Genomic DNA, 23,462 nt, shown 5'->3' on the forward strand with positions numbered 1-23,462 from the left:
CCCTTTGCTGCTATAACAGCGTCCACTCTGTGGGGAAGGCGTTCCACTAGATGTTGGAACATTGCTGCGGGGACTTGCTTCCATTCAGCCACAAGAGCATTAGTGAGGTCGGGCACTGATGTTGGGTGATTAGGCCTGACTCGCAGTCAGCGTTCCAATTCATCCCAAAGGTGTTCATTGGGGTTGAGGTCAGGGCTTTGTACAAACCAGTCAAGTTCTTCCACACCGATCTCAACATTGTCATGCTGAAACAGGAAAGGGCCTTCCCCAAACTGTTGCCACAAAGTTGAAAGCACAGAATCATCTAGAATGTCATTGTATGCTGTAGCGTTAAGATTTCCCTTCACTGGAACTAAGGGAACTAGCCCGAACCATGAAAAACAGCCCCAGATCATTATTCCACCTCCACCAAACTTTACAGTTGGCACTATGCATATTTGGCAGGTAGCGTTCTCCTGGAATCCGCCAAACTCAGATTTGTTTGACCGACTGCGAGATGGTGAAGCGTGATTCATCACTCCAGAGAATGTGTTTCCAGTCCAATGGCGGGAAGTTTTACACCACTCCAGCCGACTCTTGTCATTGCGCATATAAGCCATTGTTGCTCCTGGACGTTTCCACGTCTCAATAACAGCACTTACAGTTCATCAGGGCAGCTCTAGCAGGGCAGGAAGGAACGAACTGACTTGTTGAAAAGGTGGCATCCTATGACTGTGCCACGTTGAAAGTCACTGAACACTGTGCTATCTAACCTCCAAACGAGCTTCAATGCCATACAACACTCCTTCCGTGGCCTCCAACTGCTCTTAAACGCTAGTAAAACCAAATGCATGCTTTTCAACCGTTCGCTGCCTGCACCTGCACGCCTGACCAGCATCACCACCCTGGATGGTTCCGACCTTGAATATGTGGACATCTATAAGTACCTAGGTGTCTGGCTAGACTGTAAACTCTCCTTCCAGACTCATATCAAACATCTCCAATCGAAAATCAAATCAAGAGTCGGCTTTCTATTCCGCAACAAAGCCTCCTTCACTCACGCCGCCAAACTTACCCTAGTAAAACTGACTATCCTACCGATCCTCGACTTCGGCGATGTCATCTACAAAATTGCTTCCAACACTCTACTCAGCAAACTGGATGCAGTTTATCACAGTGCCATCCTTTTTGTCACTAAAGCACCTTATACCACCCACCACTGCGACTTGTATGCTCTAGTCGGCTGGCCCTCGCTACATATTCGTCGCCAGACCCACTGGCTCCAGGTCATCTACAAGTCCATGCTAGGTAAAGCTCCGCCTTATCTCAGTTCACTGGTCACGATGGCAACACCCATCCGTAGCACGCGCTCCAGCAGGTGTATCTCACTGATCATCCCTAAAGCCAACACCTCATTTGGCCGCCTTTCGTTCCAGTTCTCTGCTGCCTGTGACTGGAACGAATTGCAAAAATCGCTGAAGTTGGAGACTTTTATCTCCCTCACCAACTTCAAACATCTGCTATCTGAGCAGCTAACCGATCGCTGCAGCTGTACATAGTCTATGGGTAAATAGCCCACCCATTTTTACCTACCTCATACCCATACTGTTTTTATTTATTTACTTTTCTGCTCTTTTGCACACCAATATCTCTACCTGTACATGACCATCTGATCATTTATCACTCCAGTGTTAATCTGCAAAATTGTAGATTCGCTTGGAGTTCCGCTTGGAGTTTGCCAAAAGGCACCTAAAGGATTCTCAGACCATGAGAGACAAGATTCTCTGGTCTGATGAAACCAAGATTGAACTCTTTAGCCTGATTGTCATGTGTCCCGTCTGGAAGAAACCTGGCACCATCCCTATGGTGAAGAATGGTGGTGGCAGCATCATGCTGTGGGGATGTTTTTCAGCGGCAGGGACTGGGAGACTAGTCAGGATCGAGGGAAAGAGGAATGGAGCAAAGTACAAAGAGATCCTTGATGAAAACCTGCTCTAGAGTGCTCAGGACTTCCGACTGCAAAGACCTGAAAATAGCTGTGCACCGACGCTGCCCATCCTCTCAAACTCCAACCTGAGTTTGAGAGGATCTGCAGAGAAGAATGGGAGAAACTCCCCAAATACAGGTGTACGAAGCTTGTAGCGTCATACCCAAGAAGACTCGAGGCTGTAATCTCTACCAAAGTACTGAGTAAAGGGTCTGAATACTTATTTAAATGTGATACACCTGTTTTTAATTTTTAATATATTTGCAACCTGTTCTTTCTTTGTCATTATGGGGCATTGTGTGTATATTGATGAGGGAAAAAACAATTCAATCAATTTTAGAATAATGCTGTAACGTAACAAATGGGATCTGAATACTTTCCGAATGCACTGTGTGTGTATGTTTCTCTCTCTCTCTGTGTGTGTGTGTGCGCACGCGTGCCTGCGTACTTGTGTGTGTGACCATGTGTGTAGCTGTTTATCATGTAGGTCTTTTTACTGGATAATTTCCCCGGCCGATACAGAGTGCATAAATTCAGGCTACTGCCGCCGTCTGTCTGGACCACACGCTGACTGACAGCCACGGGGCACCTGTCAATCATCAGCCGTAGTCCCAGCAACAGATTGATATATTATGGCCTCCCTCAGGGTGCCTGGGAGTGCATAAGGATTGGTCTGGGCTCTTGTTCTAGCCACTACCACTGCTCATGCATGGGTAGATTAGGTAAACTTCTATTGAAAACAACTTATGTCATTTCCCTCCAATTGTGAAAGCAGAATTGAGCTACTTAGCATAGTGACTAATCTAGTAAGAGGAGATGTAGAGGAGAGGAGAGGACTCATCACAGGAGGCAGAGAGGTAAGGACTGTGAAGACAATGAATGGTAAGTCACCTCCCGTTTTTAGTCCCGCAATAGAATACACACACAGAGAATGCACTCAGATGTGCAAGTATGTAGGCACACAAGCACATGCAAGCAAGCAAGCAAGCAAGCACACAAACATTACTATACTGTGCTTGAAGTACCCTCTCACCATTTGTTCTCTAGTAGTATATAAATAAAAGTTCAGGCTTTTGACTGATTCTGACAGTAGCAACACAACAAATAAATAGAGGTGTAGCCAGGATAGCCCTAGCTAGTTTGTATGTCATTTTAGAAGATCTCTCTCTTCCTTCAGCCAAATAATAACTCAACCACTCCAAAGAGGACACACAGCTACAGTTGAAGTCGGAAGTTTACATACACCTCAGCCAAATACATTTAAACTCCGTTTTTCACAATTCCTGACATTTAATCAGAGTAAATATTCCCTGTGTTAGGTCAGGTAGGATCACCACTTTATTTTAAGAATGTGAAATGTCAGAATAATGATTGCGAGAATGATTCATTTCAGCTTTTATTTATTTCATCACATTCTCAGTGGGTCAGAAGTTTACATACACTCAATTAGTATTTGGTAGCATTGCCTTTAAATTGTTTAACTTGGGTCAAACATTTTGGGTAGCCTTCCACAAGATTCCCACAATAAGTTGGGTGAATTTTGGCCCATTCCTCCTGACAGAGTTGGTGTAACGGAGTCAGGTTTGTAGGCCTCCTTGCTCGCACATGCTTGTTTAGTTCAAATTTTCTATAGGATTGAGGTCAGGGCTTTGTGATGGCCACTCCAATACCTTGACTTTGTTGTCCTTAAGCCATTTTGCCACAACTTTGGAAGTATGCTTGGGGTCATTTTCCATTTGGAAGACCCCTTTGCGACCAAGCTTTAACTTCCTGACTGATGTCTTGAGATGTTGCTTCAATGTATCCACATAATTTTCCTGCCTCATGATGCCATCGATTTTGTGAAGTGCACCAGTCCCTCCTGCAGCAAAGCACCCCCACAACATGATGGTGCCACCCCCGTGCTTCACAGTTAGGTGTTCTTCGGCTTGCGCGCATCCCCATTTTTCTTCCAAACATAACGATGGTCATTATGGCCAAACAGTTCTATTATTGTTTCATGAGACCAGAGGACATTTCTCAAAAAAGTACAATCTTTGTCTCCCTGTGCAGTTGCAGACCGTAGTCTGGCTTTTTTTGGAAGTTTTGGAGCAGTGGGCTCTTCCTTGCTGAGCGGTCTTTCAGGTTATGTCGATATAGGACTCGTTTTACTGTGATATAGATTCTTTTGTACCTATTTCCTCCAGCATCTTCACAAGGTCCTTTGCTGTTGTTCTGGGAATGATTTGCACTTTTCGCACCAAAGTACGAAAAGTGCTTTGACAGAACACGTCTCCGTGCTGAGCGGATGACGGCTGCGTGGTCTCATGGAGTTTATACTTGCATACTATTGTTTGTACAATAGTACAAACAAGGTACCTTCAGGCATTTGGAAATTGCTCCCAAGGATGAACCAGACTTGTGGAGGTCTTGGCTGATTTCTTTTGATTTTCCAATGATGTCAAGCAAAGAGGCACTGAGTTTGAAGGTAGGCCTTGGAATACATCCACAGGTACACCTCCAATTGACTCAAATTATGTCAATTAGCCTAACAGAAGCTTCTAAAGCCATGACATCATTTTCTGGAATTGTCCAAGCTGTTTAAAGGCACAGTCAACTTAGTGTATGTAAACTTCTGACCCACTGGAATTGTGACACAGTGAATTGTAAGTGAAATAATCTGTCTGTAAACAATTGTTGGGAAAATTTCTTGTGTCACGTACAAAGTAGATGTCCTAACCGACTTGCCAAAACTATAGTTTGTTAACAAGAAATTTGTGGAGTGGTTGAAAAAAAACGAGTTTTAATGACTCCAACCTAAGTGCATGTAAACGTCCGACTTCAACTGTATGCCATTACAACAGGAGAGAGAGAGAGAGAGAGCTGACACCGGCTGACATCGCTCCAAAGACTATGCTCTCTGTCATCATGTCACTCATAGGGCACTCTGCTAATGATTTCACGTTGATTTATTTCATCATTGCGAGGGCATTCGTCTCTTGGGGTTTATTTCAGAAACTCCATAACACCCTGGTCTGTCGGTGAAATGTTGCGAGCAGGACATTTAATGGAGCTCTCGGAGGAAAAGTAGCTAGAGAGAGAGAGAGAGAGAGAGAGAGAGAGAGAGAGAGAGAGACAGTGGGAACGAGAGACTGGGGGTTTAGAGGGTCTTCCTTGGGCTACACATATTACTGCATTGTAAACTTGCCACGTCTTGACCACAACCTCCACAGGTAGTACACGACACTCATTGAGCCAAAACTCTTACAGTAAATACTGTAATAGAATAGCAATGTTTTTTTGAAGCAGCTGAAATGTGCAGATATTTTCCTTATTTTTGAGACTTGTTTTATTGAGTTTTTTCCTGAAATTGTTGCCGTAGCGTTACATGTTTTATTTTGTCATTTAGTAGACGCTCTTATCCAGAGAGACTTACAGTAGTGAGTGTATACATTCGTTTATTTTTCCCCCCTTCTTCTCCGTACTGGTCCCCCGTGGGGACCGAACCCACAACCGTGGCGTTGCAAGCACCATGCTCTACCAACTGAGCCTCACAGGTGTTTTTGTTTAACTGCACTGAGCCACCGAGCAGCAGGCAAAAAAAAAAAAATACATCGAGAATTATGAATGTTTTCAGTCACAATTTCTTTTAACCTCAACAACTTCCATGATGCTGATCAAATAAAGCGTGGTTTGTTCTAAGGTAGATTTAATATGGTAGCTAGTGTAAGCCTAAGAGCTCCGATCTATATAGCTATGTTTCAGCTAAACTTCAGCATCAGTAGCGGTGCATGGCTAAAATCACATATATGGGCTAGACATGTTATTCATCAACTTCCACGAGAAAGATGAGCCATAAAATAAATCAATATTTAAAAATGTGCTTCATTATTGTATAGTCCTAGTTCGATTGTCTCTTAAATTAATTAAAATTCTCTTAATGATGATTGCATTTATTAATTTTTTTAATGTGTGTCCCTGATATCACTTTCCATCCTGTTAGTTTGTGGTAATTCTCCTTTAAGAAAACAACCCCTTCCTACAATGACACCACATTCAGGAAGTGGCATCATTTCCTTGGTGGGAAAACAACAGGGCAAAGCTAGAAATAAATGTAAAACACTCAGTTTTAGCTATTTTTCCTTATTACATGTTGTTAGTCTGTGTGTCCCACTCATAAATGTCCACCCGGTTAGGCTAAATTATCAAGAGAAAATTAGCAAAATGTCAAATGTTTTAAATATGATTGATAGAAAAGTTAAAATCCTGTATAAGTGTTCACCATTATGCTAGCTCAATCTGTATCACTCACAGAGCTATGGTTAGTTTAGGCTCCAAATGTTCCCCCTGTTAGGCTCCATCCACGCTGTTAGGATTATTCACCTAACAGGTTGAAAAATGCACCCCCAAAAATATGAAGTGCCTGAGCTTGACCAATATGCTTTTCTGAGTCGAACATGTGTTTTATCAGATATATATATATATACTGTATTCTCTCTCTCTATATATTTTATATATATATATATACAGTACCAGTCAAAAGTTTGGACACACCTATTCATTCAAGTTTTTTATTTTATTTTTTTAAATTTTTTTTTACTATTGACTACATTGTAGAATACTAATGAAGACATCAAAACTATGAAATAACACATATGGAATCACATAGTAACCAAAAAAGTGTTATGGAATCATGTAGTAACCATAAAGTGTTAAACAAATCCAAATATATCCTTTACTTTATATTCTTCAAAGTAGCCACCATTTGCCTTGATGACAGCTTTGCACACTCTTGGCATTATCTCAACCAGCTTCACCTGGAATTATTTTCCAACAGTCTTGAAGGAGTTCCCACATATGTTGAGCACTTGTCTGCTTTTCCTTCACTCTGCGGTCCAACTCATCCCAAACCATCTCATTTAGGTTGAGGTCAGGTGATTGTAGAGGCCAGGTCATCTGATGCAGCACTCATCACTCTCCTTCTTGGTCAAATTCTTGGTGTTTTGGGTCATTGTACCACTAAGCGCAAACCAGATAGGATGGTGTATCCCAGCAGAATGCTGTGGTAGCCATGCTGGTGAAGTGGGCCTTGAATTCTAAATAAATCACCAAAAGTGTCACCAGCAAAGCACCCCTGCATAATCACACCTCCTCCTCCATGCTTCACAGTGGGAACCAAACATGCGGAAATCATCCGTTCACCTACTCACAAAGACACAGCGGTTGGAACCAAAAATCTCACATTTTCCACCGGTATAATGTCCATTGGAGACAAGTGGGAGTGGAGTTGCTGTGCGGGGGATAGAGCGGGAGATAGAATGATGGTCCCAAATTTTTTTAAACATTTAAAAAAAAAAAGTCTAAATAAAACATAATAAAAAGTATATTTGAATGACACTGAGGGGCAGTGTTTTTACAACTAATGCCGGGTTGCCTGAGGCTGATGCCCTGCAGGTGTTTGTACACACGCATATACACACACTCTCATTCAAATAAACGCATACAAGAACACACACATACATGTAATAGTGCCAGACGTGCACACAAACATATACATTTGGCATGTTATGATTTTAGTTGTGCTTGTCCGTTGTTTTAAATATATATATTTTTTGGAATTGTTGTTTGCTATTTTGTTCTGTCTTTATTTTTTCTCTTTAGTTCATTCTCTTGGCTATTGGTGCATTGGGGGATTATTAGGGGTGGGGAATGGAATTAATTGTATTTTTTATTTTTATTCTTGGGAGGGGGAGGGGTCTCGAATGGTTGAGGGACAACTATTAGGGAACTGTGTGTGTGTGGGGGGGGATCTTAGAGGGTTCAGGTTCACGTTTTTTTGCCTGGTGGGAGATCTGTCAATGTGCCAATGAGAAGGGCATTGACCCTGGATGCTTCTGTGTGTCACTCTGAGCGGCTTCACTGCAAGTATATTGTATGTTTCGGAAATTCTATCATTTTTTTTAAAGTCCATTGCTCATGTTTCTTGGCCCAAGCAAATCTCTTCTTCCTATTGGTGTCCTTTGGTAGTGGTTTCTTTGCAGCAATTCGACCATGAAGTCCTGATTCACCAAGTGTCATCTGAACAGTGTCATCTGAACAGTGTCATCTGAACAGTGTCATCTGAACAGTGTCATCTGAACAGTGTCATCTGAACAGTGTCATCTGAACAGTTGATGTTGTTTGAATTCTGTAAAGCATTTATTTGGGCTGCAATTTCTGAGGCTGGTAACTCTAATGAACGTATCCTCTGCAGCAGAGGTAACTGGGTCTTCCTGTCCTGTGGCAGTCCTCATGAGAGCCAGTTTCATCATAGGGCTTGATGATTTTTGCAACTTGCTTATTTGAGCTGTTATTGCCAGAATATGGACTTGGTCTTTTACCAAATAGGGATATCTTCTTATATCACCCCTACATTGTCACAACACAACTGATTGGCTCAAACACATTAAGAAGGAAAGAAATTCCACAAATTAACTTTTAACAAGGCATACCTGTTAATTAATTGAAATGTATTCCAGGTGACCACCTTATGAAGCTGGTTGAGAGAATACCAAGAGTGTGCAAAGCTGTCATCAAGACAAAGGGTGGCTACTTTGAAGAATCTCAAATATAAAAATCATGCTGGTGGATTGTTGCATAATTCAAGAGTGTAATATGGTTGGGTTGTATTATTCAATATTGTAATATGTTTAAGAAGAAAAGTTGCTTGGATTGTTAAATAGTTTGTGCTTACTTGCTCGTGGCTACTGTGAAATCTATGATCAATTTGAGCTGAAGACCAAGAATGTTGAGTTGCCATCCACAACAAAAGAAACACAAGGATGTAATGTGAATTGAAAAGTAGAAATCAATTCCCGCCACTCTACTCCTCAGACTGTCCTTCATCTCTCCTATTGGGAATAGGGCCTTAGTAGTGTGTCAACACTGAGTTGTGAGGAACACCCTGGACTTGACCTCTCTCTCTGTACAGATATGTACCCTCCACTTAGCGGGTGATAAAAGGCGTCAAAGTGTCTTATCCTCTGAGGGAAATAATAAACACCTGCAGACACATACAGTCACTTTAACCAGCATGCCCCCCCTGTTGCTGTCAGCTCCTGCGTAAGTTCATACGGTAAGGAACTCAAGTAGCTTTATTCTTCCACTATACTCAACTCGCAAACACATCCTCTCTTAGAACTAATGAGCACACACCACCAAGAGCAGTACTGAGAGAGAGAGAGAGAGAGAGATGCTGTTTCTTATTTAGCTTGGCTGCTGAGGGTGTTTGTGGGAAAAGCAGGCTGTAGGAGGCAGGAGGAGGAAGTGGGTGTTTTTGCAGGGAGGGCGACATAGTTGCAGTATTCCTGACAGTGCTGCCTGAGCCTGTTGACCACATTTTTCAGATTAGAGGATTTTTTTGTGGTGGTTTTAGGATGGTTAATACAGCCAGCGAAGGCCAGGCAATCAGTCTAATGCACATGCGCACTCCCAAACACACGCACACACACACAGATTAACTTGGTCAACAATGTTATTTTTAAAAGACAATCAAAGATAGTGTCGTTAACGATGACATTTTTGGTATAACTTGTTTATTTTTTAACAAACGTCATGACACTATGTATGAGTGAGTCACTCAGCTTTATGATGACAAATATCACACTTCACTCGAGTCATTCAACATTAGTTCAACATTAGTTAACAAATTATTTTGTTAAATATCCCAAAGAAAATAGAAACATTGCCTATGCTACAAAATTGGCCAAGCCTAAACAAATAAATGAATAGCCTAAATAAACTAGTAAATGTTATAAATAAAATAAATACATGAAATAGCTCAGCTCTTGCCCCTCTGTGCATAAATTATTCTCCTACAGATGACTTGCCTGTAGGTTTTTCCTAGTCATCAATAGTTACCACAGCCACAAAGCTAGAAGGCCCGCCTACCCGACCAATCGGATGAGGGAGTGTGATGATGCGTATTCGCGGGAAGTGCCTCATTTTTGAAATAGCAAATCTTGAGTTCAAGTTTTGAGGACCACATAACTAAACACATTTGGGAACAAGAATTGGCAATGTCACTAAAATTTCATAACACTGAGAAAGGACAAAAGTTTTTGGGCAAAAGGGGAAGTTGTCTTTTCTTTTTCAGATAACTAGTAGCTAACTTTTGCTACTCTCATCTAAAATGAGCTAACTAGCTACCATAAGGGATTCCATTCCAAGCACAGAGGAGTTTTTCTATTTGATAGAGCAAAACTGTTAGCTTGCCTACAAGCCTTTCATTCTAATAGTAATGTATCATATTATTGACCTTTAGATGCACCGCCTTTGGCAGAAAAAAATAACTCAGTTGGGAGAGTAAAAGTCTCCCATTCAATGGTGTTCCATTTCAAGTGGTGGGCACAAAGACATTACGAACTTCACCAGGGGAAAGACAAACAAAAACCAAAGAGAAATATGCTGCTGAAATGAACAAGAAGGCAGTAAGTTTGTGGGAAACCCCGTTTGATAAACCCCGTTTGGGAAACCCCATTTGGGAAACCGTGGCCTATTTTACCCCGTGTCACATGCAGTGGCTCATTTTAGTAAAAGGAATTACATACAGATATGCGGTGTTGTTATTAAATTATATTTTGACACATTTGTTTGACGAAAGGGGACTCCCTGACAATAATTTAAGATAATAAAATGTAACCTACATGTGTGGAATTTGCGTTTATGTTGTTTAGGAACTAGGAACAGTCGTTATTTCCCATTTTTTACACAGATCCGTGTCCACCAAGATCCCGGGTCAGATCTCGGGTAATTGGGTTTGGGTAGATCCGTGAAGACCTGTAGTGTGTTTCAGTCTATTTGTGTGGCATAGAGGGAGAGAGAGAGAGAGATCGTGAGAGAGAAAACCGACTGGCGCTAGGTAGACAAACTTGCTGCTGTCATAGGTTATCTGTCATACCATCGTGTAATGCCTGTCTTGACTGCATCAAATTGTTGTAAAGATGCTAGCTAGCTACAGTAGCCAGCTAGCGTTGACTAACACCGTTCCATACACATTTTGGGCAACCGCGGCATTCAAACAAGGCTGCAATGAAAGCTAATGGGACTGTAGCGACTGTGTTGGCATCAAAATGCGGGGTGTGAACTAAGTTTCTATTCAGCGTTGATTGACATGGTAATGGACCAATATTATTGGAGAAAAGTTGAAAAAAACGGACCCCTCTGACGCTGTACGTTAAAGTGTGACGTGTCACAATGTAAGGTATGGCACGCTTTATGCAACTCATTCTGTGCCGTACAGCCTCTTTCCACGAGGGGTAGCGCCTTGCTCGCAGATTAAGAACAAGAAATGATCAATGGTGAGTGTAATGGTGAGTGTAAAGTTAATTACTCGCAAGTTCATGAATAGTTCATTCAAATCAATTGTTAATTTTTTGCATCATCACTGCGTACCACCGTGACTCAAAAACCGTGACAGCCACAGTTTACTTGTGTAGATAAATTTAGCGCCACCCTAAAAACCTGATTCAAATTTTTAAAAAGCCATTTCTCCACACGACTTATCCCGGTACAGGTGTCCAGTACGTCCTGTGCCTCCTCTCCGCACTCGCCCTGAGGTCATCAGCCCGGTGTCACCTGTACCGGTCCCACGCATCAGACCTCCAGTGCGCCTCCACAGTCCGGAGCTTCCGGCGACGGTCCACGGTCCGGAGCTTCCGGCGACGGTCCCCGGTCCGGAGCTTCCGGCGACGGTCCCCGGTCCGGAGCTTCCGGCGACGGTCCCCGGTCCGGAGCTTCTGGCGACGAGATGCAGTCCAGAGCCTCCGGCGATGATCCACGGTCCGGTTACACAGAAGCGGAGGGATCAGCGTAAAGAGGTGGGGCTGTGTCCAGAACCGGAGCTGCCACGAGGTTAGATGCCCACCCAGACGGCCGGGAGTCTGCATCTTTGGTATGTCTAGGGTTTTAGTATGTCTAGGGGTTTTTGTATGTCTGTTGGCCTGATATGGTTCCCAATCAGAGACAGCTGTTTATCGTTGTCTCTGATTGGGGATCATATTTAGGTAGCCATTTTTCTCATTCGTGTTGTGGGATATTGTCTATGTATAGTTGCCTGTCAGCACTATTTGTATAGCTTCACGTTTCGTTTGGTTGTTTGTTGTTTTGTTCAGTGAGTTTCGATTTATTAAAATTATGTGGAATTCTACTCACGATGAACGTGACACAGACAAAAACAACAAGCTACAGGTGTGAAACGTGTCTCGGCTACCTACTGGTGAATCTTTTTTATGCGGTGCACTCATAAAAACTGTCTTAACTCTTGCTTTGATTAACATTTCAAATGTAATGGTCTATCCTTGTAGGCTATGTAGCAATGTCACATAGATCAGTGCATTTGATTTTAGACAAAGCTTTAAAAAAAGGCCTTTAAAAAATAAATAAATGAATACTCTCCCAAGTAATCTAATACCAACGTCTGATCGGATATTTGAATATTCAAATAACCGCGCAAATCCCAAACAGACACACAACAGGTGTTACGGTTTTCTAGGTGTGAAGGAGAGTCGGACCAAAATGCAGCATGTAGATTGCGATCCATGTTTAATAACGAACGTAAAACACGAATCAATAACAAACACTACAAAAACAATAAACGTAACGAAAACCGAAACAGCCTATACTTGTGTAACCTAACACATAGACAGGAACAAGGACACTAAGGACAATCACCCACGACAAACTCAAAGAATATGGCTGCCTAAATATGGTTCCCAATCAGAGACAACGATAAACACCTGCCTCTGATTGAGAACCACTCCAGACAGCCATAGACTTTGCTAGATAACCCCACTAGCTACAATCCCAATACATACACACCAAAACCCCAAGGCAAAACACACCACAATACAAAAACCCCATGCCACACCCTGGCCTGACCCAATACATGAAGAAAAACACAAAATACTTAGACCAGGGCGTGACAGAACCCCCCTAAGGTGCGGACTCCCGAACGCACCTCAAAACAATAGGGAGGGTCCGGGTGGGCGTCTGCCCATGGTGCCAGCTCCGGCGCGGGACGTGGAACCCACTCAATCAATGTCTTAGTCCCCTCTCCTCGCGTCCACCCTCGCCGCCGACCATGGCCTAGTAGTCCTCACCCAGAACCCCACTGGACTGAAGGACAGCTCGGGACTGAAGGACAGCTCGGGACTGAGGGGAAGCTCGGGACTGAGAGAAAGCTCGGGAGTGAGAGAAAGCTCGGGAGTGAGAGGAAGCTCGGGAGTGAGAGGAAGCTCGGGAGTGAGAGGAAGCTCGGGAGTGAGAGGAAGCTCAGGCAGGTAGGTAGATCTACCAGATCCTGGCTGGCTGGTGGTTTCAGCAGATCCTGGCTGACTGGCAGATCCCGGCTGACTGGCAGATCCCGGCTGACTGGCAGATCCTGGCTGACTGGCGGATCCTGGCCGACTGGCAGATCCCGGCTGACTGGCGGATCTGGAAGAGTCTGGCTGACTGGCGGATCTGGAAGAGTCTGGCTGACTGGCAGATCTGGAAGAGTCTGGCTGATCTGGCAGATCTGGAAGAGTCTGGCAGATCTGGAAGAGTCTGGCAGATCTGGAAGAGTCTGGCAGATCTGGAAGAGTCTGGCAGATCTGGAAGAGTCTGGCAGATCTGGAAGAGTCTGGCAGATCTGGAAGAGTCTGGCTGACTGGCAGATCTGGAAGAGTCTGGCTGATCTGGAAGAGTCTGGAAGAGTCTGGCTGAGTCTGGCAGATCTGGAAGAGTCTGGCTGACTGGCGGATCTGGAAGAGTCTGGCTGACTGGCGGATCTGGAAGAGTCTGGCTGACTGGCGGATCTGGAAGAGTCTGGCTGACTGGCAGACTGAAAGATCTGGCTGCTCCATGCTGACTGGCGGCTCTGGCTGCTCCATGCTGACTGGCGGCTCTGGCTGCTCCATGTAGGCTGACAGCTCTGGCGGCTTCTTACAGACTGGCAGCTCTGGCGGCTCCGTGCAGACTGGCAGCTCCTTGCAGACTGGCAGCTCCTTGCAGACTGACAGCTCCGTGCAGACTGGCAGCTCGGGCTGCTTCATGCAGACTGACAGCTCTGGCTGCTCCATGCAGACTGACATCTCTGGCTGCTCCATGCAGACTGACATCTCTGGCTGCTCCATGCAGACTGACAGCTCTGGCTGCTCCATGCAGACTGACAGCTCTGGCTGCTCCATGCAGACTGACAGCTCCTTGCAGACTGACAGCTCTGGCTGTTCCATGCAGACTGGCAGCTCTGGCTGCTCCATGCAGACTGACAGCTCCTTGCAGACTGACAGCTCTGGCTGCTCCATGCAGACTGACAGCTCTGGCTGCTCCATGCAGACTGACAGCTCTGGCTGCTCCATGCAGACTGACAGCTCTGGCTGCTCCATGCAGGCTGGCAGCTCTGGCTGCTCCATGCAGGCTGGCAGCTCTGGCTGCTCCATGCAGGCTGGCAGCTCTGGCTGCTCCATGCAGGCTGGCAGCTCTGGCTGCGCTGAACAGGCAGGAGACTCCGGCAGCGCTGGAGAGGCGGGAGGCTCCAACAGCGCTGGAGAGGCGGGAGGCTCCAACAGCGCTGGAGAGGCGGGAGACTCTGACAGCGCAGGAGAGGCGAGGCGCACTGAAGGCCTGATGCGTGGTGCTGGTACTGGTGGTACTGGACCGAGGACACGCACAGGAAGCCTGGTGCGGGGAGCTGCTACCGGAGGGCTGGGGTGTGGAGGTGGTACTGGATAGACCGGACCGTGCAGGCGCACTGGAGCTCTTGAGCACCGAGCCTGCCCAACCTTACCTGGCTCGATGCCCACTCTAGCCCGGCCGATACGAGGAGCTGGAATATACCGCACCGGGCTATGCACCTGCACTGGGGACACCGTGTGCACCACTGCATAACACGGTGCCTGCCCGGTCTCTCTAGCCCCCCGGTAAGCACAGGGAGTTTGCGCAGGTCTCCTACCTGGCGTAGCCATACTCCCTGTGAGCCCCCCCCCAAGAAATGTTTGGGGTTGACTCCCGGGCTTCCTTGCCAACAGTGTTCCCTCGTATCGCCGGCTCCTCTCTCCGGCTGCCTCTGCTCTCCTAAGTGCCTCCACCTGTTCCCATGGAAGGCGATCCCTTCCCGCCAGGATCTCTTCCCATGTGTAGCAACCCTTGCCATCCAATATATCGTCCCATGTCCAATCCTCATTGCGCCGCTGTTGCTGCCTTTGTTGCTTCTCCTGCGGCTCCTGCCTGTTGACACGCTGCTTGGTCAGTTTGTGGTGGGTGATTCTGTTACGGTTTTCTAGGTGTGAAGGAGAGTCGGACCAAAATGCAGCGTGTAGATTGCGATCCATGTTTAATAACGAACGTAAAACACGAATCAATAACAAACACTACAAAAACAATAAACGTAACGAAAACCGAAACAGCCTATACTTGTGTAACCTAACACATAGACAGGAACAAGGACACTAAGGACAATCACCCACGACAAACTCAAAGAATATGGCTGCCTAAATATGGTTCCCAATCAGAGACAACGATAAACACCTGCCTCTGATTGAGAACCACTCCAGACAGCCATAGACTTTGCTAGATAACCCCACTAGCTACAATCCCAATACATACACACCAAAACCCCAAGACAAAACACACCACAATACAAAAACCCCATGCCACACCCTGGCCTGACCCAATACATGAAGAAAAACACAAAATACTTAGACCAGGGCGTGACAACAGGTGACATGTACTGCCCTAATAGAACGTAGAACACTCAAAAATCAGCTAATATGGCCTGCAGATGAATGCCCTAAACCAGGGTTTCTTAAACTTTTGGTCAGGACCAACACTTTCTCTTCTTTATTCGGGTCGTTAGAGGACCATTTGGATTCGGTAGGATGGTCAATTTCTTATTTGAATCTCGAGGTGAAAATGTTTAAGAACCCTTGCACTGAACTAACACACTGTGGAACAGTGCGTGTCGTGTGTGTGTGTGTGTTGACAGGAGGATCTTAGATAGAAGGACGGGTGGAATCACAGCCTGTCCTCTACCTCCCTCTCCCCAGACATCCACACCCACAGCCAGACCACTCTCTCTGCTCCCTCTGGTAATCTGAGGGTAAAGCTCCAGGATTAGGGTGGGGATCAACCATCACCTGTCTCCCCATTATTAGAGTCTCTTTGGGGCCTGAGGAGTGCTCCATCATCCGGCTCCTCGCCACCTAGGCCAGTCCAGGCTGGTTTAGGAAGCAGCTTCCATGCAGGGCTAAATGCGCAAACTCCATCCAGTCTAGAATAGTCCTGGCTGGTTTAGGTACTACAGGGAGCAGCTTCTAATGCCACTGGCTTTATGAAAACAGCCGGGCTAAAACCCTGATCCTGGGTTAAATATCATAATGATCCCACGTTAAATATCGTGATGATCCCACAGTAGCTCAATGTCTCTTCTATCTATCTCTATACAAACACAACAGCAGAGTACAGGCGTCAGAACCAGGCTGTGTTCCAGTTTCCTGTTTTTAGCTGGAAATGAGCCTGGGTTTTGGAAACTGAACCATCGTTCAGCACCATGTTGGTGCAGCCATGTTTCCCATCCACAGGCCTGCTTCACTTCCTCACTTCCCGCTAGTTTAGTGAGACACACACGGAGAGGAAAGCAGAGATCTGTCACAAACAACATTATGAGAGCCAACGCTGACACACTCACCCTATCGAGGAGCTGTTTAGTGAGTATGTCGACTTCCATTGTTTAATTCTGATAATAAGGCACAGCAATACCGCTTCCTGTTGTTAGGGCCTTGTGTATTTTTGCACCAATTGACCTGAACTTGGAAAACATCGGCCCCAGTTATGGTTTCTACCTAGGGCCCAGTGTCTTTCTGTCACGACTTCCGACGAAGTCGGTCCCTCTCCTTGTTCGGCGGTCGACGTCACTGACCTTCTAGCGACGGGTTTTGTACCCACTTGTTATTTTGTACATTTTGGTTGTTCTGGAGTTTTGTCAGTATTTATTAAACAACTCCGTTTATACCAAGTCCGTTCTCCTGCGCCTGACGTCTCTGCCACCAACACGCACACATTCCTGGCTAAATGACATGATCGGGTGATACAGTACAGTTAACGTTCCACTATGTGGTGTTCTATTGTGTAGGTGTGATAGTGTTACCGGGGTGTGATAGTGTTAGCATGGTGTGACTGTAGCCTCCAGCTGGTAGTCACACTGTAACAGCCACATAATGGCCAAAACAGATCTACATCTGTCGCCCAGCAGACGAAAGAGAAGAAAGAACAGATCCCACCATTTCAAAAGAAGAAAGAGAGAAAGAGAAAGCAGGGGGCTCGGTTGTTCAAAAGGGAGCGTATATCCTCGGCCCATCCCAGACAGCTGCTGTGGTGTGTGTGTGTGTGTGTGTGTGTGTGCGTGTGTTTATGAATGTTACACAACCTACCATTCAACAGCAGCTGCTGGGTGCACTGATGTAATGTGAGTTTTGTTGGCGAGAATAAAGAGAGAGAGTATGATGGACAGATAGCGAAAGACGGCGATAACGTCCTGTATGAGAGAGGAGACACAAGAAGGTAAAAAAACAAAATCACACAAACACTACCCTACCCTACCCTACCCCAAACATAGGGCAACACAACTTAGGAATCAAAGTTCAGCATAGAACCGGACACAGTAGAACCCTTCAGTGTAGAAAGAAAGGTTTTCTGGGCTGTGATATGTTGTTAAATCTTTATTACCAAACTTAATTAACCCTACTTAACAACCTCTCTCTCTCATGGAAAAACACACACGGGAGATTTACTAGAAAAAGTTCTCCTGGGCTGTTTTTGTTCATAGTTTCCCATACTTCTACTGGCTGTGATAGAGCTGAGTAATAGAGCAGTGTTTGCATAAGGAGTATATCTGTCTACATAGGCACACAATGAAGCTCTTCACAGGTCAAGTCCTACCACAGACAAACAGCCGCAAGGTAGCTAAGTTTCCCCAGGCTTCTGATGAGAGCATCAAACACACTCATGACCAGATATAACAATGTGTGTGTGTTTTGTTTTCATGTATCTCAATCAAATGTATTTATAAAGCCCTTTTAACATCAGCAGATGTCACAAAGTGCTATACAGAAACCCAGCCTAAAACCCCACACAGCAAGCAATGCAGATGTAGAAGTAAAACTCCCTAGAATGGCAGGAACCTAGGAAGAAACCTAGAGAGGAACTCAGGCTCGCAGTGTGCTTTTCATAGCCGGGCATTCAGAGGTCAAGACAGCAGGTGCGGTAGAGAGAGAGAGAAAGAGAGAGAGAGAGAGTCGAAAACAGTAGGTCTGTGTGTGGCTAAAGCGTGATTACTTTATGATTGTGCCCAGGTGATGAGATAAGGGAAGCCATAACCACCAGGAAGTCTGAATATGTAAATGTCAACCACCTACAGGTACAGTTGATATCATGGCGTGATAAGACTAGCAGTGATAGGATCTGCTATAGACACAGAGAGACCGGGTTTAGAAACCACCACCACACACACACCAACTGTCTGTGTGTGTACTGTACCAGCCATAGAACGTACATCAAAGGCCACTGGAACTTCCATGAGATAACACAAACTTGATCTCTGGTGCAGACGAAAATAACAACTTGAAAATAACAACTCCCCTTCTGTGTGTTCGACTCTAAATCTCCTGCCCTTAATAGTCACACGCAAACACACACACGCACACACACACACAAACACACACACACACACACACACACACACACACACACACACACACACTGAAAAAAAAGAAGGTTCTTATGATTCTACCTCAGCTCTTAAGGTTCTTTTGAGGAATGTTGCTCAAAATAGAACCACCGAGCTAAGTGTTGCGCTCTTGACTTGGCATCTGCGGTTCTTCAGAATTCTAAAATGTTCTTGAAATGTAGGGAAGCCTGCAGATGTGTCCCTTCCATAGCACGCATCGAGTTGATTTTTTTTCAGTGTAACATTTCTAGTGTTGATTCAGGAGTTAAGTTTACACCGTAAAGAGTCCTATTTAACTCAACAGTTTTTTTGGTGACCAAACTATCAGTAGAGTTGAAAACGATGGAAAGTCATTGAACTTTCGATTTTTAACTCAGAACATGAAAACGTGAGCGAAAAAGTATACTGACAAACACTGAAAAAGTCCATTTGGTGGAAACACGCCACTAGTGGGAAGATTTGCATATTTTCTTTATGCGGTTTCGAGAATTTTCACTAGAAAAATCGGTTGCCAATTGGATGGAAACCTAGGTCCAAACAACAAAACCAAAACAAAGACAGACCAGTAAAAGATCAGTGTTTGTGTGCAGCGCCATAGGACACCTCCGTATATAATGGGGAAGAACACATACAGGGTGGATGATTACAGAGTTCAACTCCCATTCACTTTTCCTCTCTTCTCCTTTATTCTCCTCACATCTCTTCTCTTATTCACTTCTATTCGTCTCAAACAACAGACTGAGACGATCGCTCACCTAACGAGCAGAATTGGGCTCAATAGAGCATCAACAAAGCAAATACAAAACACACACAAAGACATGCATGCCCTCCCTCGGTCCACTTCATTATTGGACAAATCCCCATTAGAGATAAGTTAGTAAACAAAGATATCTATTTTTCAGATATACCAGTGTAAGCTTAGCCAGGAGGGTCAGTCAAGGAGACAGGCACATACAGAGTACAATATCATCAAATCACTCTGTCATTGATATAATACTGTATCACAAAGCAGGCCAGTGTAGGGCAGTGTGTGTGTGTGTGAGTATGTGTGTCCTAAAGTGAGTACAGAGTTCAGCTCTGGTCTGTCTGTCTGTCTGTCTGTCTGCTCTTCCTGCTCTTCTTGTTCTGTGGCTGAGTGTGTAATAAAGATCAAGGTGGGACAATTGTCCTCGGAACTCCCAACTCCCCACGTGTGTGTGTGTGTGTGTGTTATTTTTACTATGTTCTACATTGTAGAATAATAGTGAAGACATCAAAACTATGAAATAACACATATGGAAACATGTCGGAACCAAAAAAGTGTTTAACAAATCTAAATATTTTGTATATTGAGATTCTTCAAAGTAGCCACCCTTTGCCTTGATGACAGCTTTGGAATGCTGGAATGCATTTCAATTATCAGGTGAGCCTTGTTAATAGTTCATTTGTGGAATTTCTTTCCTTCTTAATGCATTTGTGCCAATCAGTTGTGTTGTGACAATGTAGGGGTGGTATACAGAAGATAGCCCTATTTGGTAAAAGATCAAGTCCATATTATGGCAAGAACAGCTCAAAAAAGCAAAGAACAGTCCATCATTACTTTAAGACATGAAGGTCAGTCAATATCAAGACCAACAAAAGATTCTTCAAGTGCAGTCGCGATGACAGCTTTGCCTTGTTTTTAAGGCAGAGTGTGGCTACTTTGAAGAATCTCAAATTGCATATTTATTTTGATTTGTTTAACACTTTTTGGTTACTACATGATTCCATGTGTAGAAAATAGTAAAAATCAAGACCCAATCCTTGAATGAGTAGGCGTGTCCAAACTTTTGACTGGTACTGTATGTCTTTGTTTATGTGTGTGTACAGTATGTAAATATTTGTGTGTGTGTGTGTGTGTGTGTGTGTGTGTGTGTGGCTGTGTGTGTGCATATCTGTCTTTGTATGTGTTTGCCTGTGAACGTTTTGTGTGTCGGAGAATATGTGCACTTTGCCATAAAGATGTGGTGTGATCATTGTGCCTCCTCAATGACAGAGAGGAGACATCAAAGCTACCCTGTCATCTCACAGTGACAGACAGACAGACAGACAGACAGACAGACAGACAGACAGACAGACAGACAGACAGACAGACAGACAGAAAGCACAAAGAAACAAGAGAGAGAGAGAGAGAGATAATGGACTGTGGTGGTCTGTGTTACCCCTGCTGGCTGCTGGTCTGGTGCGGCTGCGGGACCTGCTGCGTTGCCGTTGGAGACGAGTGCGGCCCAGAAACCTGTAGTAGTACGAGGGTCTCCCAGAACCCTTCCTGGTAATGCCTGCCCCTGCCATGGTCCTTCCAAAAACCCAGGACCAAGCCAGTGCAACTATCACACTATCCCAAGTACACTTCAATTCAACTCAGTGTCCCTCTTATCAAAGTGTCCCAAAACTCTTCTTCAACTTCCAAAAATACACTCTAACTTCACGCAATTGACTATACCCAAAACGTCCAAAAACTCTGCTCCAACTTCCGAAATAAACTCCCTTGTAAATTTTCCCAGAGCGTCAGACACAAGAGTGTCCTGAATGCTGTGTTTCTGTATTCTGAATCACAGGAAAGCTCGTCCAATTCCCATCGCCAGCCAGGAGTGACTGGAGGAATTCTGCAGAAAGAGAAAAAAAGAGTCCACTCCTCCTCTGTCGTTCTCTCACTCAGTCATTAAGTCAGCCACAGGTTGAAGCCTGATAGTTACCCCGAGAGATACTTTTACAATGCCTCTCCTTCCCCTGACCTGCCAACCTGCAGGGCTGTGTGTGTGTAGGGCTGCATGTCTCTCAATTCATGCCATTAAGTTAAGAGAGAACAACAGAAGAAAAGTTTGGGCTGTGGTGAAAACCTGGCAGTTATCAGCAGTAGGGTGGAATGGGGTGGAAGTGCAACGGGACGCCTTTTGATTTACATGGCTTTACATCCGTTTGTCTTTACATCTGTTTGTCTTTACATCTGTCTGTATTTACATCTGTTTGTCTTTACATCTCCATTTCCTTCCTCAATCTCTTTCTTCCTCTCCATTTTTCATTCATTATTCTATCGCATTTTGGCTCCCGAGTGGTGTTGCGGTCTAAGGCACTGCATCTCAGTGCAAGAGGTGTCACTACTGTCGTTGGTTCGAATCCAGGCTGCATCACATCCGGCTGTGATTGGGAGTCCCATAGGGTGCCGCACAATTGGCCCAGCATTGTCCGGGTTTGGCCTGGGTAGGCCGTCATTGTAAATAAGAATTTGTTCTTAACTGACTTGCCTTATTAAATAAAGATAAAATATAACATTTCCACAGACTTGGACCAAAATGAAATGATCTGTACACCTCAACAAAATACACTACAATATGATTTATTCTGTCTAACCTCATTCCATTCCTATGCTACTTTCACAATCCCAGTCCACTCCAAATGACTATAGAACCAAGTGTAGTACCAGTCTAAACTCACAGTCCAGTTGAATCCAGTCCACACTTTAGGATAATCTCATTATCACGAGCTCGTACTTGCCCCTCTAAACATGCCAGTGACAACCAATGGAAAAGCATCTCTAGACATGTCAGAGAACCAATAGGAGTGGGCTCCAAAGGTGTGGGTCAGGCAGCTGGACGAGACTGCCAGATGGACACAAAGAGGTAGAAACACACACACACACTTCAGATACCCATTCATACATATTTGGACAATACACAAATGTACAATGGGTCTATTTTGAGTTCTATAATAGAAGATGAGTTTCATTGTGTACAAAGACCTAGACCTTAACACCTGGTAGAGACAGCAGAGACACAAGCCCTGCCGTGACATCAAACTGATGATGTATAGGATAGTCAATACAGCATCTACAGTGAACCACAGTTGGAAACAAACTCATTTTCTATAAAGCATTGATGAAGGAAAATGTCCTTCTACCTCTCCAATAGGGCTCCCGAGTGGAGCAGCGGTCTAAGGCACTGCATCTCAGTGCTAGAGGCATTGCTACAGACACCCTGGTTCAAATCCAGGCTGTATCACAATCAGCCGTGTTTGGGAGTCCCATAGGGCAGTGCACAAATGGCCCGGCGTCATCCGGGTTTGACCGGTGTAGGCCATTATTGAAAATAAGAATTTTTTCTTATCTGTCTTGCCTTGTTAAATTAAAAAATATATACAGTTGAAGTCTGAAGTTTACATACACCTTAGCCAAATACATTTAAACACAGTTTTTTACAATTCCTGACATTTGATCAGAGTAAAAATTCCCTATCTTAGGTCAATTAAGATCAGCACTTCATTTTAAGAATGTGAAATGTCAGAATAATAGTGGAGAGAATGATTTTTTTCAGCTTTTATTTCTTTCATCACATTCCCAGTGGGTTAGAAGTTTACATACACTCAATTAGTATTTGGTAGCATTGCCTTTACATTGTTTAACTTGGGTCAAACGTTTCGGGTAGCCTTCCACAAGCTTCCCACAATAAGTTGGGTGAATTTTGGCCTATTCCTCCTGACAGAGCTAGTGAAACTGAGTCAGATTTGTAGGCCTCCTTGCTAGCACATGCTTTTTCAGTTCTGCCTACAAATGTTTTACAGGATTGAGGTCAGGGCTTTGTGATGGCCACTCCAATACCTTGACTTTGTTGTCCTTAAGCCATTTTGCCACAACTTTGGAAGTATGCTTGGGGTCATTGTCCATTTGGAAGACCCATTTGCGACCAAGCTTTAACTTCCTGACTGATGTCTTGAGATATTGCTTCAATATATCCACATAGTGTTCCTGCCTCATGATGCAAT

The 23,462-nt window shown here is 44.5% G+C and overlaps 1 protein-coding gene across 3 annotated transcripts in view; it reads right to left on the reverse strand.

The window, feature by feature from the left end:
• Positions 1 to 23,462, reverse strand: part of LOC112230876 (disabled homolog 2-interacting protein) — a 321,602-nt gene that overhangs the window by 246,225 nt on the left and 51,915 nt on the right. Inside the window, exon 1 of one of the 3 annotated variants that reach the window (XM_042311571.1) lies at positions 20,867 to 21,481. The exons of 1 other annotated variant lie outside the window; for it this stretch is intronic. In XM_042311571.1, coding sequence (XP_042167505.1) covers positions 20,867 to 20,996 — 130 coding nt within the window. In that variant the 5' untranslated portion in view covers positions 20,997 to 21,481. Of the gene's footprint in view, positions 1 to 20,866; positions 21,482 to 23,462 lie in introns of those variants that run through there. One more of the 3 variants, XM_042311570.1, reaches the window with a different exon arrangement.

Source organism: Oncorhynchus tshawytscha, linkage group LG33, assembly GCF_018296145.1.
Source record: "Oncorhynchus tshawytscha isolate Ot180627B linkage group LG33, Otsh_v2.0, whole genome shotgun sequence".
NCBI lineage: Eukaryota > Metazoa > Chordata > Actinopteri > Salmoniformes > Salmonidae > Oncorhynchus > Oncorhynchus tshawytscha.